Here is a 15,701-nt window from a genome sequence, read left to right as displayed (position 1 = left end):
CCCTTTCCCAAGCCTGGAAGGTCCTAAAAAGCCCCACCCTTCCCTCAGGGCTAGACGCAAGTCTCACCTCTAAAAAGGCTACTTCCTGGTGACCCCAGCAAACCATCGCTACCACATTTCATCTAATTTCTCCACATTTTTGTGTTGATTTAATATGAGATTTCCTTTGGCTTTTACCTGGAATTTAAAAACATTTTTAAAAACTTATTTAAATATATTGTTTAACAAGTGTACTCTATGATAAACATTTTGGGCACTGAGTTGGTTTTGTTTATTTTAACCCCTGAGAACACTCAAGAGCGTCTTATTCATAGAATGACGAAGATGAACCAAAATTTTAAGAACATCTCTGTGAAATCAGAAGATCTGAACTTGAAACCTGACTCCACCATTTCTGAAAATATGTGATTTTGGCAAGTTACTTAACCCTTCTAATTCTCATTAGTGAAATTGAGGTAACAGGGCTTACTTCATATGGTAGTTTCGAAGGTTAAATGAAGAAATCCATGTACTGGGGCACCTGTGTGGCTCAGTCAGTTAAGTGTCCACCTTCGGCTTAGGTCATGATCTCTGGGTCCTGGGATGGAGCCTTGGGTGGGGCTTCCTGCTCAGTAGGGAGTTTCCTTCTCACTCTCTCGCCTTCTGTCCTTCCCCACTTCTGGTTCTGTCTCTCAAATAAATAAATAAAATCTTTAAAAAGAAAGAAAGAATGAATGAATGAATGAATGAATGAATGAATGAATGAAAGAAAAAAGAAAGTAAGAGAAAGAAAGAAAGAAATGCATGTATTGCATATACCTGACACACCGAAAGTACTCAATAAATAAAGCAACGCATAGATGGGAATGACCTTGACAGATACTGGTGACAACCAGGAGACAGCCAAGAGTAGCAAATAAAGTGAGACCAGGGCAGATGGAGGAGGACCAGAAAATATTTCTGGAAACTTTAGGTTACGAAACTTTATCCTTTACCTATAAAAAATTAAAGAACCACTGAAAAACTTTTGAACAGAATGTATCTATCATAACATTTAATTTCTGATGTTTATTCTTTTAAAAACTTTTTTCTTTTTAGAACTTTTAGGGTCATAGCAAAACTGAAAGGAAGGTATCAAGATTTCCCTTATACCTCTCACTCCCACACATGCATGGCCTTCTGTATCAACATCCCCCACCAGAATGGTATGTCTGTTACAACTGATTAAACTCAATTGACCAATTATAATCACCCAAAGTCCACTGCTTACATTAAGGTTCCGCTCTTGGTGTTGTACATTCTAGAGGCTTAAACAAACGTATAGTGACATGTATCCACAGTTACAGTATCATGCAGAATATTTTCTCTGCCTCAAAAATCCTCATTGTCCTCTGCCTATTCATCCCCCACTCCACTCCTAACTCCTGGCAGCCATGAATCTTTTTTTTTTTTTTTGAAGATTTTATTTATTTATTAGACACAGAGAGAGAGATCACAAGTAGGCAGAGAGGCAGGCAGGGGGTGGAGAGAGAAGCAGGCCCCCTGCTGAGCAGAGAACCCGATAAGAGGCTCCATCCCAGGAGCTGAGATCATAACCTGAGCAGAAGGTAGAGGCTTAACCCACTGAGCCACCCAGGAGCCCCAAATCTTTTTATTCTCTCTGTAGTTTTGCCTTTTCCAAAATGTCAGATAGTTGGAATAATACAGTATATAGAATTTTTACACTGGCTTCTTTTACTTAGAGATATGCATTGAAGGGGTACCTGGGTGGCATAGTCAGTTGCGCAGCCAGATGGTGCAGTCGGTTGGGCTCCTGACTCTTGATTTTAGCCAGTGTTATGGTCTCAGGGTCCTGGGATCAAGCCCTGCGTCAGGCTCCACTAGGTGCAGGGTCTGCTTGGGATTCTCCCTGTTTCTTTAGCCCCTCCCACCTATGCTAGCGCTCTATCTGAAAATAAATAAATACATTGTTAAAAAAAAAACTATTTTAGAAATATGCATTTAAGATTCCTCTATGTTTTCTCATGGCTTTATAGCTCTCTTTTTTAAAGCACTGCATAAATGCCATTGTCTGGATATACCACAGTTCATACATTCACCTACTGAAGGACATCTTAATTGCTTCCAAGTTTTGGCAATTATGAATAAAGCTGCTATAACATCTATGTGCAGGTTTTTGCATAGACATAAGTTTTCAACTCCTTTGGCTAAATGCGTTGTAACTGAATAATGAAGACCCCCAAAAGAAGCCTCGTTTACTACCCCAGCAAAGGGGAGGAAGATTTTCTCCTTGCCTGGCAATAGCCCAGACAACGAGAAACTGCCATAGATCAGCTAATGAGAAACCATCATCACCCTAAACTCTCACTTGCCTCCAATGGACCTTTGTTCAAAGCATCCCCTCCCAGCTTCCTCCTTTTTCTCTATAAAGTAGCATTCATCTCTTTTGTTCTCCCGATTTGATAATGGTTTGCCATAGCTTGCATGCCTCAAATTGCAATTCCTCTGCTATTTCTGAAAAACCAAAACCAAAACCAAAAAAACCCCACCCATTTTGCTAGTGAAGTAACTGTTTTGTTTTCAAGGTCAACAACACCAAAGAGATTAAGTAGGATTTTGAATGAGATTTTGAATATGGTATAATAGGTTTTTCTTTTTTTTTGATGAAAGATTAATCAGAAGCAGTATTTAAAAAATGGATTGACAAACTTAGAGGGCCTAGAATCAAAAAGAAGGAAGAGGGGCGTCTGGGTGACTCAAGTCATTAAGAGTCTGCCTTTGGCTCAGGTCATGATCCTGGGGTCCTGGGATCAAGCCCCCTATCAGACTCCCTGCTCAGTGGGAAGCCTGCTTTTCCCTCTTCCACTCCCCTTGCTTGTGTTCCCTCTCTCACTGCCTCTCTATCAAGTGAATAAATAAAATCTTTTTTTTTTTTTTTTTTTAGATTTTGTTTATTTATTTATTTGACAGATAGAGACCACAAGTAGGCAGATAGGCAGAGAGAGAGAGAGGAGGAAGCAGGCTCCCCGCTGAGCAGAGAGCCCGATGCGGGGCTCGATTCCAGGACCCTGGGATCATGACCTGAGCTGAAGGCAGAGGCTTTAACCCACTGAGCCACCCAGGTGCCCCATAAATAAAATCTTTAAAAAAGAAAAAGAAGAAGGAGGAGGAGAAAGGAGCCAGTAAAGCAAAGTAAATGGAAAATGATAAATACCTGAGATAGGGTAAGAATATAGGATTGAAAAAATGAACAATTAAAAATATCAGTTGCGGGGCGCCTGGGTGGCTCAGTGGGTTAAAGCCTCTGCCTTCGGCTCAGGTCATGATCTCAGGGTCCTGGGATCAAGCCCCGCATCCGGATCTCTGCTCAGCAGTGAGCCTGCTTCCTCCTCTCTCTCTGCCTGCCTCTCTGCCTACTGTGATCTCTGTCTGTCAAATAAATAAATAAGGGGCGCCTGGGTGGCTCAGTGGGTTAAGCCGCTGCCTTCGGCTCAGGTCATGATCTCAGGGTCCTGGGATCGAGTCCCGCATCGGGCTCCCTGCTCGGCAGGGGGGCCTGCTTCCCTTCCTCTCTCTCTGCCTGCCTCTCTGCCTACTTGTGATCTCTCTCTGTCAAATAAATAAATAAAATCTTTAATAAAAAAATAAATAAATAAATAAATAAATAAAATCTTTAAAAAAAAAATATCAGTTGCTTACTAATTAGATAAAGGGATTACTGAAGAATAAGAAGAAAACTAAAGTGTAGAGATGATTCTAAATTTTGAGCCTGTTAGAAGGGATATTGGTGGTGAAACTGAGAAAAGCCAACTTATTCTATGTTGTTTTTTTGAGAAGCAGACCCTCGCAGAGTCAGTTTTAGGTCCTAAACGTAACATTCAAGATGAAATGTACTTGGCATAGAGTAGGTTTTATTGAATGATGAGTCAAAGTTAATTGGATAGTAGGGAGTTAGACTGGTGAACCAAAGAGAGGACGCAAGCAGAAGTACTTGAGAGACAAAAGCATGGACTCGGCAGTATTCCAGATATGCTAAATATCTACCAGGGACCCTGGCTGGCTCCATGGGAGGGGCATATGATTGGATCTGGGTGTTGTAAATTCAAGCCCTACATTGGGTGTAGAGATTACTAAAAATAAATAAATAAAACTTAAAATAAAAATCTACCAGGGGGCACCTGGGTAGCTCAGTGGGTTAAGCCTCTGCCTTCGGCCCGGGTCACGATCCCAGGGTTCTGGGATCAAGCCCCACATCATTGGGCTCTCTGCTCAGCAGGGAGCCTGTTTCCCCCGCCCCTCTCTCTGCCTGCTGCTCTGCCTACTTATGATCTGTCAAATAAATAAAATCTTAAGAAAAAAAAAATCTACCAGAGCTTTGATATTATGAACTTAGGAAAAAATTGCCCATCACAGTCAAATGAAAAAGAAAAAATTTTGAAGGGTAACAGTCTTTAACCTCTTAATGTTTCTGTTCTAACCATGGAAAGGGGAGTCAGGTTGGTTTTTTAATTTTTTCTTTTTTGTTTCCAAAATTTTATTTATTTTTTTAAGTAATCTCTACACTCAATGTGAGGCTCAAATTCAAACCCCCAAGACCAAGCATTGCATGCTCTACCCACCGAGCCAGGCAGGCCCCCCCAGGATGGTTTCCTCTGGAAGTTTTGTGATGGGTGAAATGGGATCTGTTAACATAATAAGGTCTATGCTAGAAATAGGAATGGAAAGAGCCAATGTACAGAGCCCTTAAATCTCAGAGGGATCTTGCTTCAGTCTTCACTGATAATCTTTCCTAATGTTTCTATATAGCAATTTCCATATCAGATTGTGTTATTCATGTCCTTTGCTTCCTATAGAATTCCATATAATTTTTATGTGACAAAGAAATTTGTCACTGAAAACATACTTAGGATTGATATTTAAGAACTTACTAAAACAAGACTATGTAGTAATCATGTGATCAGAGACTACGTGTGCAAAGAAATAATGTATTTTACTGAGCCAAAAGAAAATAGATTAAGGGGCAGTAGTAAGAAGGAAAAGTGATGGGGGGGGTATTTATTTGTATTTTTGGTGGAGAATGTGGGCAGTGACCTGAGAAAGTGCATTTTTAAGTGTACCATCAGTTCAAGAGTTAAAAATTCTCTATTGTTTTTTTTTACTTGTATGTGAGACTCTTGTTCTTTTCAGTTTACACATCCTAGGAGAAAATGAAGGTAATCATTAGAATCATAAAAATTGATTTTGTCATGGGATTAATCAGCAAAGCATAAGCATTTTCAGACAGTTAATTGTTCAAATCGAGACGAAAAATGATACAAATACAAAGATCAGCAATATTCCTGCAGTCATCAGGAAAATAGCTAATTTAGTTGTACTTTCAATAAACTCAGTCTAGAAAGTCTTCCTTTCACATTTTGATTATCTTTAGATTGTATTTTGAAAATCAAACTAGAACATTTTGAAAGTGGATCAAAATGGTAATCAAAATGCAAAGCCAATGTCTTATTACCAGATAATATAGTAGCTGATATTCTGAAACTTATCCCAGGATTTTAGCCAATTCTTGACCCCAACCCCTTTGCTAAATTTCATCTCAGGATGAGGCTGAGAGATGGTGGTTGAGTTGTATATCATATATATCATCGGTATTATTTTAACTTAAAGTTAATAGTTTTCTAAGCTCTATGTTTTTAGATGGTCATGTATCCTATGAAGATACAACTCTGTTCCACCAGTTTGACTTGGATTTTTAATTAATTATTTTATTTTATTTTTTAAAAGATTTTATTTGTTCATTTGAGAGAGAGAGAGAGAGCGCGCACAAGAGGCTAAGGGAGAGGGAGAAACAGATTGCCTGCTGAGCTGGAGATCATGACCTGAGCAGACATTTAACCATCTGAGCCACCCAGGTGCCCCACTGGCCTGGATTTTTAATTGTTCTTATACTAGTTACAAAACATTTGGGGCGCCTGGCTGGCTCAGTGGGTTAAAGCCTCTGCCTTCTGCTAAGGTCATGGTCTCAGGATCCTGGGATCCAGCCCCACACAGGGCTCTCTGCTCAGCAGGGAGCCTGCTTCCTCTCTCCCTGCCTGCCTCTCTGACTACTTATAATCTCTGTCTATCAAATAAATAAAATCTTAAAAACAAAAACAAAAACATTGTGTACCAAGCACTGTGTTTTGGGGGAATATCTTAATCAAAACCCTAGTCCTACTACAGTAACTAGTACAAGCTTTTATTTTAACAATTATCAAAGAGTACTTTAACTGTTTATCTTTTCCCCTAGTAACCATAAAATGTTTAATTACTGGGTTCTCATCTCTTCTTTTTTTGAGTCTGTAAGGTCTCACTAGATGTTGGGTACACAGTAAATGCTTGATAAATATTTCTATGGAGGGAAAGAGCGAGAAAGAAAAAGGGAAGGATAAAGGGAGGAAAGAGAGAAAAGAGAAGTCAAAACAGGAAGTTTAAAAATTGAACTAGTAAATTTCAAATTTCCTATCATTTAAATCTTTAATTAAGCACTTTTTAAAAAACATAAATATTTTAATTTGCAAGTACCATAGTAGGGGCATCTGTGACTCTTGATCTCCTGGCTGTAGGTTCAAACCCCACCTCAGGTATAGAAATTACTTTAAATAAAATCTTCAAAAAAAAAAAGCACAGTAATGCCGAAAAATTGGTTTAAGAAAAAATTTAACTGTAGTTACACTACCAAAATTTATTATTGCAAAAAATTTCATGTCTTCCCATTCCAAAATGATACTTCACATAATACCTTATCCTGTGCTTCTCAAAGTGTGGGGTCTGGACTAGCAATCTCAGCATCATTTGGAAGCTGGTGACATGTGTAAATTTTCCTGCCCCACCCTAAATTTTCATAATCTGAAATGAGGGTGGGTCCCATTCTTGGTGTCTGAAAAAAGCTTCCAGATAACTCTGATTGTCCCTAAAATTTGACAAACACCGCGTAACGCAATTCTTCAAAATTAGTGCTTCTGTGAATGAGGCCGCACCAAATCCGAATGTTTTTACGTTAGAGAAAATGGCTTAAACTTTCACTAAAGAAAGTAAATGTGCTGCCCAGAATAAAAGATATCCCCACTACAGAATTTTTAGAACATACAGAAATTCAAAAAGAAGAGATGGAGAGAAAAAAAAATCCAACTTTTCACTTGTGTAGTCGTAAATTCTTTACTCTCCTTTTCTTATAGGCCCTCTCGTTCACATAAATATCCAGTATTAAAATTAAAAGTGTAATGCCTATTTTTGTGATAGACTTCTTAAGTTCTGTATAAGAGCCTTCCATAAGTTCTTGTCTAAGCGAACAGATAGGTCATTCTATCATAATAGTAAGAGCACAGATTCTGAAATCGGGCAAATTATCAACTTGATTCCAATTCAGTAACTAAGGTCGGTCTGTTTTTTAGCGACGTTGAGCCAGGCTCATTATCAGTAATCTCAAATCCTAACAGGACTATCCGAGACAGTGTTTGTAAAGCTCTTAACAAATCGCCGGGTGCCGCCGCACATTTGTAGGAGGAAAAGTCACACAGGGTTAGCTCGGGAGGAAGCAGTGGGTGCAGGGCCAATGATCCTCAAAGCGAGCCTTCTTGAGGAAGACAAATCACAAAACCCGCAGGTAAAACCGAGGCCCCGTAGGGGAAGAAACGGGCCTCCAGACGAGGCACGGTCCCTTTAAGAGGTTCGATCCTTCCGCCCTGCTCCCGTCCCCGCCTACGCAAAGGCGGAACCGGAAGTTGTGGAGAACGCGCCGGTTCCCAGCATGGCGGCCACCAGGCCGTCTGGGCCGGCTACTCCGGAGACCCTGGCCGCCCAGGTCCTGGGTGTCCTGTGGTTCGTGTCAGTCACCACGGGACCTTGGGGAGCTGCTGCGATCGCCGCCGCCGGTGGCGAGGAGACACTTAAATGCGAGGACCTCAAATTGGGACAGTATCCTCTGTGAGGAGCCCCCCCCCCCCCGCCTTGGGGGCGAGGTAGATTAGGGGTCGCAAGTGGGTCGCGGCCCTCAGCGCGGGTCAGGGTTGGCTTAAGGGATCGGTGACTTGTGGCTTTTAAGGACGGACGGACTCTGGGGGTGAAAAGAGATGTGAGGGTGGGAAGAACAGCGGTCACCCTGTGTGATTTTCCTTGGAATTTTACTGATGGTTAGTGCCTCGTCTTCTGATTCACCTATTTTTATTATTAATTAATTAATTACTGGTGGGCTTATTCAACAAACACCCAGATCCTGAAGTATGCCAGGCCCTGTTCTAGGCCCTACTAATAGGAAGATTGATAGGTTCCACTGTAGAAGTTTGAGGCCTTGGGGGCGGAGACAAATAAGTAGTTAATAACGATGTATCCCTTGTATATTGCCCAGTTATCATTAACTCTGTGCGTATTACCTTACATCATCCTCAAACTCTGTAAGATGCCAGACTGTCAGGGGGCAAACTCCTTCTCCGTGTTGTAACTATGGGCCAATTATCTGAACTCTGTTTTCTCTTGAGTAAGAATGAAGAGAACAGTGTTACCAGCTGAAAGGTTTGTTGTGAGAAATTAGTGCAAGTGAATCATATAGAACAATGCCTGGCACGTAATAAGGACTATCTATGTTATTTATTTACAGATGAGGAAACTGAGGCTGAAGGGGTTAAGTGGAACAGTTCATTGTAATAGCTCTGCTGAAGGGAGGAGCCCTTATGAAATGGGAGTTACAGTCAAATTAAAATAGCTACTTTTGTACAAAATTAGATCATTTTATACAAATTGCAGAGCAGAAAAATTAGTAACAGAAGCCAGAGATAGGAGAAAGACTAGGAGACAAAATTTTAAAATTAAGAAAATTCTATCCTGTAGTATTTTTATGTGAGTTGGGGAGAGGCAGCCATTATTAGATGGCTTACAGAATAGCTGCAATTTGCTGAATACCATTATGCTTGGAATTTGAGAATCACTGACTAGTAAGTTGAGTCTTTTTTGGTAAAAATGTCAGAGCGATTCTAAGAAATAATTGGATTGTATGAAGAATTGTACAGTTTGAGCCCCAGAGAGATGTGGCTGAGCATTTGGTGATGAAGACTGGAGAATGTCTGCTCCTCCTGGCCTGCTTAAAAAACCTTAAACAGGTATCAGATAAATAAGGCGAACACCTTATTTATCCCATTTTAGTGTCAATAAAATATTTAGGAAACAAAAGCCAACTGCAAGTGTTTTGAAATTAGAGGACAGTTATTATACCTGTTACCAAAACTTAAGATCCTGTTGGGGAGATTGAAGATTCACCTAAAAGGGCTATCTTCTCAGTCTATTGGAAGGCACTGTAGGCTTGGAATCAGGAAACCTGATTTTACTCCCTATCACTGGTTACATGACTTTGGATAGGTCTCTCAAACTTTGAGCCTCAGTTTTTGCTTCTGTAATATGGGAATAATAGTATTTACTTCACAGGGTTATTTATTTGTACTATATGAAGTTAGGTATGTGACGATACTATGGGGCCCCATAAATTAGTTCAATCAAATGCTTGGAAATTGATTTTTTTTTTTAACCTGAAGCTTTCTTAAAATAATTTGGTAAAGATTTTAATTTCCAATTTTCCTTTATGCTCTATGCTTAAACCCTGACTGATGTTCTTTAAGGATGGCATCCTTGGCTAGAGCTTTTAATATGTATTAAGTTAATATACTTTTCCTGTAATAAATTACTGTTCAAGTAGTATTTAGTGATGCTGAAAGTATATTTGTGGTTGTGCTTCTTGCTTTGGAACAACCAACAGCTTTTTTTTAACATGTGAATGTAAACATGAGTATGTAATACAAGATATTAAAGACAAGATGATAATGTTTTGTGTTGGAATGTGGTTCATATTTCCTTAACTTTTCTCAGATATATTTGTAAAGATCCAAAAATAAATGATGCTACACAAGAACCAGTTAACTGTACAAACTACACAGCTCATGGTAAGATTTCCAGAAACATGTTTTTAAAAACAATTTTTGAAACATTACTTCATAAATCAGTGTATGATCACTAAAAATAATAAATGTGTGCTTTTTCTTGAGTTAAAACATACTCAGTTTCTAGAACGACTTAAATTGGACAACTTGCTAAGGGTTGTTAATATTTAAGAAGAGTGTTATTCTTAGTTTTGTGAATTGGGGAGTTTTGTATTTTCATTTTTTTTAAACCTTTGAAATCAGTTTATGTAGCTTATGCAGAGATGCTTCTTAACTTATTTTTAATTACTCAAAAAGAATTTAAAATGGGACTGTTAGCGCTGTGAGGTCCAATGCAAAGTTATATCACCCATATACAGTCGTAAAATAAACTTAGGTACATCCTAAGTATGAAAACAATAGTTAGGATTTTAAATATGCATCAGTATTTTCTTCTTCTTTTTTTTTTTAAACTATTATAGAGATGTTTTGATAATAGATACCTCTCTCAGTCTAATGATTTTGGGGCACTTCTGTTTTTCTAAATTATGTAGAAAGCCAGATAAAAACTAATGAATTGTTCTGATGGGTCTTTTCTTCTATAGGGGTATGTATTGGAAGGGAGGCAGACAGATGTATGTTGGAACTATTTAGCCTTCTTGTTTGGCATGGTACATAATGATGGCAGTTACATGGTATTATTTTGAGAAAAGAGCACCTATTTTTTTTTTTTTAAGATTTTATTTATTTATTTGACAGAGATCACAAGTAGGCAGAGAGGCAGGCAGAGAGAGAGGGGGAAGCAGGCTCCCCGTTGAGCAGAGAGGACCCTGGGATCATGACCTGAGCCAAAGGCAGAGGCTTTAACCCACAGAGCCACCCAGGTGCCCCAGCACCTATTTTTTTTTTTTTTTTAAGATTTTATTTATTATTATTTGACAGACAGAGATCACAAGTAGGCAGAGAGGCAGATGAGAGAGAGAGAGAAGCAGGCTTCCTGATGAGCAGAGAGCCCGATGCCAGGGCTCGATCCCAGGACCTTGGGATCATGACCTGAGCCAAAGGCAGAGGCTTTGACCCACAGAGCCACCCAGGCGCCCTAGAAAAGAGCACCTATTGAATATATACTGATTGTTTTATGAATTAGGCAGAAAATAAAACAGTAACTGATATTTTCTTTTTAAATGAAATCTCTCAAACAGATTTGTTATATAAATGAGATTGAAGTAATTGTTTTTCTTATAGCAAAAAACTTTCATGTTTTTCAACATATTCAAATAATTGCTGGATTATGAATTCGTATATATTTTAAAAAGCAAATCTTTTATCTGTTTATACCTTTATATTTTGGCACACTACTAACCCAGTTATAGTCAACAAAGATAATTGAAAATAAGTTGTGTTAAACTTATATAATTGGCATTTAGCTACTATTCAGAAATAGTAAGGTTTTACCATATAAACAGTAATAGGTTTTACATATAGGTATATATATATGATTTGTATAGCAGATATTGCTTAATATGTATACATTTGTTTAATTTAGATGTATTAAAGGAACTTTGTTTTTTGAGTTAATTTATAAGTATACTCTGATTTGTCTGTTTTACAGTTCAGTCTTTTATGTTGTGCTTTTGGGACACAGATTACAGTTAACATATATAATGAAGACTCAATTATCAGATACTCAACCATTCATATGAAAGATATTAGAAATCTGTGAATACTGTTTGTCTCAGGTATCTAACTAAATTAAGAAGCAGGGAGCTACCTATCTCAAAAAGCATTTTCTAGCCTGTAGGGTTCTTTGTAGGTATGAGGATTTTGAAGAGAATTATGCAATAAAAAGAATAGTTTTCTGCCCCAAAGAGCTTTGCCCTTCATTTAGGAGTCTCTTGTGTAAAATAAGTTTGAATCCACTCGTGCAGTTATTAATAAGTAAGTTTATAAACATACAAAATCAATTGATCAGACTAGTAAGAAGTAAAAGGACTTGGAAGTATTACGGTACTATCATGGCTTATCAGGTAAATACTCATAGTTGATGTAAGTGAAGAGCTACAGGACAATAAAAGGAAGGTTTCCTATAAAAGGAAATGATATGATTATTCATTTGGAGAGAAGAAGTCAAGTGCTGTATTGAATGTGGGAATGTATGTAAAATGTAGATTAATAAATAAATTACTTTAAATCATTGTCATGATTTTAAGAAGAAAATAAAGTTTCTGAGACAAAGATGAGTCACAGGGTAGCTGCATATGGATGTACAATTTGTACTTGACACTGGTATCTAGCTGAGAGCTGGGATAGATTCTGCCGTCCCAGCCCAATGCTCATGAGACTGTGTCTGGCTCTGGGAAGTTTTTCTTTTTTGCCTTTTTAAAACATACAAGGGCTAGTAGACTAGTCATGGTGAATCACTTCTGAGTCCTGATCAGAGAGAACATCTAAGTGACCTGTAAAACATGTTTTTTGTGTCCTAACATGGAACTGATTAAGAGGAGAAAAATATTAAGAGTTGTGAAAAGTGGGGCGCCTGGGTGGCTCAGTGGGTTAAGCCTCTGCCTTCAGCTCAGGTCATGATCCCAAGGTCCTGGGATCAAGCCCCGCATTGGGCTCTCTGCTTGGCAGGGAGGAAGCCTGCTTCCCCCTCTTTCTCTGCCTGCCTCTCTGCCTACTTGTGATCTCTGTCTGTTAAATAAATAAATAAATAAAATCCCCCCCCCCCCAAAAAAAAAAGAGTTGTGAAAAGTGTGAGTTAAATGATCTTTCTCAGCCTCCAGCCAAGATTGTTCTTCCTCTATTTTCTCACTGTGTATACGAAGGACTATTACAGAATCCTCAAACTCAGTTTAATTTTCTTTAATAGTACTTTTTGGTAGGGATGAATAAGAATAATGTTTTACAATACGGTAATTTCAGGATAGAAGAACTGGGACCAAAGGCTAAGTAATTCAACTGTAACATTAAATTAATGTGATCTTAAAATGGTTCCCAATTAGAGATATAGACTTCCAGTTGTAGAATGAGTTAAGTCACAGGGATGTCAGGTACAGCATAGGGAAATCACTGGTATTGTAACAGAACAGATGGTATCTACATTTGTAAGCATAGCACAATGTGTAGACTTATCTAATCAGTATGTTGTACACCTGAAATTAGTGTAACATTGTGTCAGCTATATATTTCAATATAAAAAATAAAAACTTGGGGCGCCTGGGTCGTTCAGTGGGTTGAAGCCTCTGCCTTTGGCTTGGGTCATGATTGCTGGCCTGGGATCGAGCCCCACATGGTGCTCTCTGCTCAGTGGGGAGCCTGCCTCCTCCTCTCTCTCTGCTTCTCTGCCTATTTGTGCTCTGTCAAATAAATAAATAAATAAATCTTTAAAATAAATAAATAAATAAAAATAAAAACATAAGGACAGCCCATCACAAGTAGTCAGTGAGACCTTCCCAAATAAGGCAAATTCTTAAGGTATAACCAATCAAAAATAGCTTCCTTGCTTTGCTTCCACTTCTCTATAGGAGTCTTCTAACTCTTACAGGTGGGGCAGAGTACTCTAACCACTTCCAGTTTGGCACAGCCCAATTCAAATTGATTTTTGCTCAAATAAACTCTTATAATTAAAAAGAAAAATAGATTCCATTTAGCCCAATGCCAACTAACAAGCATATTTATTTACTGAGATATGATTTATAATGAATAATTTGTTAATTAAGTTGAGTAAAATAACTGGATCATGACTAATACCTTAAAAAAAGTATAAGGTATTTATTATTTATTAAGAAATTATTTACTTACTGTATTTATTGAGAAATTACATGGTAAGCTTCTACTAGGTGGTATAGATGATAAATGAAAGAAGACATAATCTCTACCCTCAAAGAGTCTTCTGTCTAGATTGTACAGACATACATAGGCAAGTGTTTTCGATTTTTCAATCAGTGAAATACAAAACTATTTAGACTACATCTCTAGAAAATTTTGCTCTGGTCCTTTGGCAGGTCGTTTTTATTTTGTTAAGTTTTTATTGAAATACATATATCTATTTTTTAAAATATTTATTTATTTATTTGATAGACAGAGATGACAGGTAGGCAGAGAGGCAGGCAGAGAGAGAGGGGGAAGCAGGCTCCTCGCTGAGCAGAGAGCCCGATGCAGGGCCTGATCCCAGGACTCACGACCTGAGCCGAAGGCAGAGGCTCAACCCACTGAGCCACCCAGGTACCCCGAAATACATTTATAGGAAAGTACACTTAAGTGTAACTCAAATGACTTTTCTCAAGCTAAACACATTTGTGAATGTTTCCAAATCAAGAAATAACTTTATTAACATACTGAAAGCCCCATCATGCTCTCTTATACTCAGTATTCTGCCGTAATGGATAACCATTAGCCTAACTTCTAACAACATAAGTTAGTTATGCAAAGAGTGTGTTATTTTTAGATTTTTATTTTGGAAATAATGTCTTTTTTCTTTTTAAAGTATTTTTATTTACTTTAAGAGAGAGTATGAACACATGCACAAGCCCAAGGTGAGGGAGAAATGTATGCAGAGGGAGAAAGAGAACCTCCGGCAGACTCCATGCCTAGCCTGCATCCTGACAGTGAGATTCCATCTCATGACCCTGAGATCATAACCTGAGCTGAAATCAAGAGTCAGATGTTTATTTAACCTAGGCGCCCCTACTGGGAGATATTTTCAAGCTTACAAAAAAGTTGGAAGAATAAGAGTAGTACAAAGGGGAATGCCTGGATGACTCAGTTGGTTAAGCATCAACCTTTGGCTCAGGTCATGATCCCAGAGTCCTGGGATTGAGTCCTGCATCAGCCTCCTTGCTTAGCAGGGAGCCTGCTTCTCTGTCTGCCTGCTACTCCTGCTAATTTTGCTCTATCTCGGTCTTTTTCTGACAAGTAAATAAAGTCTTTCAAAAAAAAAAAAAAAAAAGATAGTACAGAGAACACCCATACATCTTTTGCCCAGATTCACCAGTTGTAAACACATTATTCTTGCTTTATCATTAGTGCTCACACATCCTCTCTCTCTCTCAATTTATATGGATTTTGCCCCATGTTTGTGTGTTTTCCCTAACAACAGAGATAATGTGGTTGCTACAAACTTTTTAGTGAATTTAATACTAATATATGTACTTTACCATCCATATTCTAATTTTATCAAATGACTAAGTAATGCTTTTATAGAATTTTTTTGCAGTACAGGATCCTAAGATCAGGCTTTGACCCTTAAATCTGACAGATCAAGACTATAGTCCAGAGCCATGATGTTAACTGGAATAGGATCCCAAATGTCTTACTCCTTAGGTTAGTCCTTTGATCGTTATGAAGCGTCATTATTTCTGATAGCTTTTTTCCGTTTAAAAAATAATGCTACTTTTTATAATCGAGAAATACTATGTACTTACTGGTTTAAACAGATGCCATCTAAATCAAAGACATTGGCCAGAGCAAAACTTTTTTATTTTTAAGGTTTTATTTATTAGAGAGAAGGAACAAGCAGGGGAGTAGAAGAGGGAGAAGCAGGCTTCCTGCCAAGCAGGGAGCCTGATGCGGGGCTTGATCCCAGGACCCTGAGACCATCACCTGAGCTAAAGGCAGATGCTTAATGACTGAACCACCCAGGTGCCCCCAGGGCAAAACTTTTTTTTTGGTTGTTTTTGTAGGAAATCTGAGAAATGAGTAGTTTTCAGGTTGTAGCAAGTTGCTTAATTTTGTCTACTAGTTAACATTTATTGGGGCGCCTGGGTGGCTCAGTGGGTTGAG

The 15,701-nt window shown here is 38.4% G+C and overlaps 1 protein-coding gene across 1 annotated transcript in view; it reads left to right on the top strand.

Annotated features, from left to right (window-relative positions):
* The first annotated feature begins 7,727 nt into the window (after window positions 1-7,727).
* TM2D1 (TM2 domain containing 1) overlaps window positions 7,728-15,701 on the top strand; it is a 46,312-nt gene continuing 38,338 nt past the window's right edge. The window contains exons 1-2 of the mRNA XM_059374936.1: window positions 7,728-7,932; window positions 9,871-9,944. Of these exons, the coding sequence (XP_059230919.1) occupies window positions 7,766-7,932; window positions 9,871-9,944 (241 nt within the window). The 5' untranslated portion in view covers window positions 7,728-7,765. The remainder of the gene's footprint in view (window positions 7,933-9,870; window positions 9,945-15,701) is intronic.

Source organism: Mustela nigripes, chromosome 14, assembly GCF_022355385.1.
Source record: "Mustela nigripes isolate SB6536 chromosome 14, MUSNIG.SB6536, whole genome shotgun sequence".
In the NCBI taxonomy this organism is placed as follows: Eukaryota; Metazoa; Chordata; class Mammalia; order Carnivora; family Mustelidae; genus Mustela; species Mustela nigripes.
The sequence above is the reverse complement of the archived record's forward strand: the minus strand, read 5'-3'. Positions and strand labels throughout refer to the sequence as shown.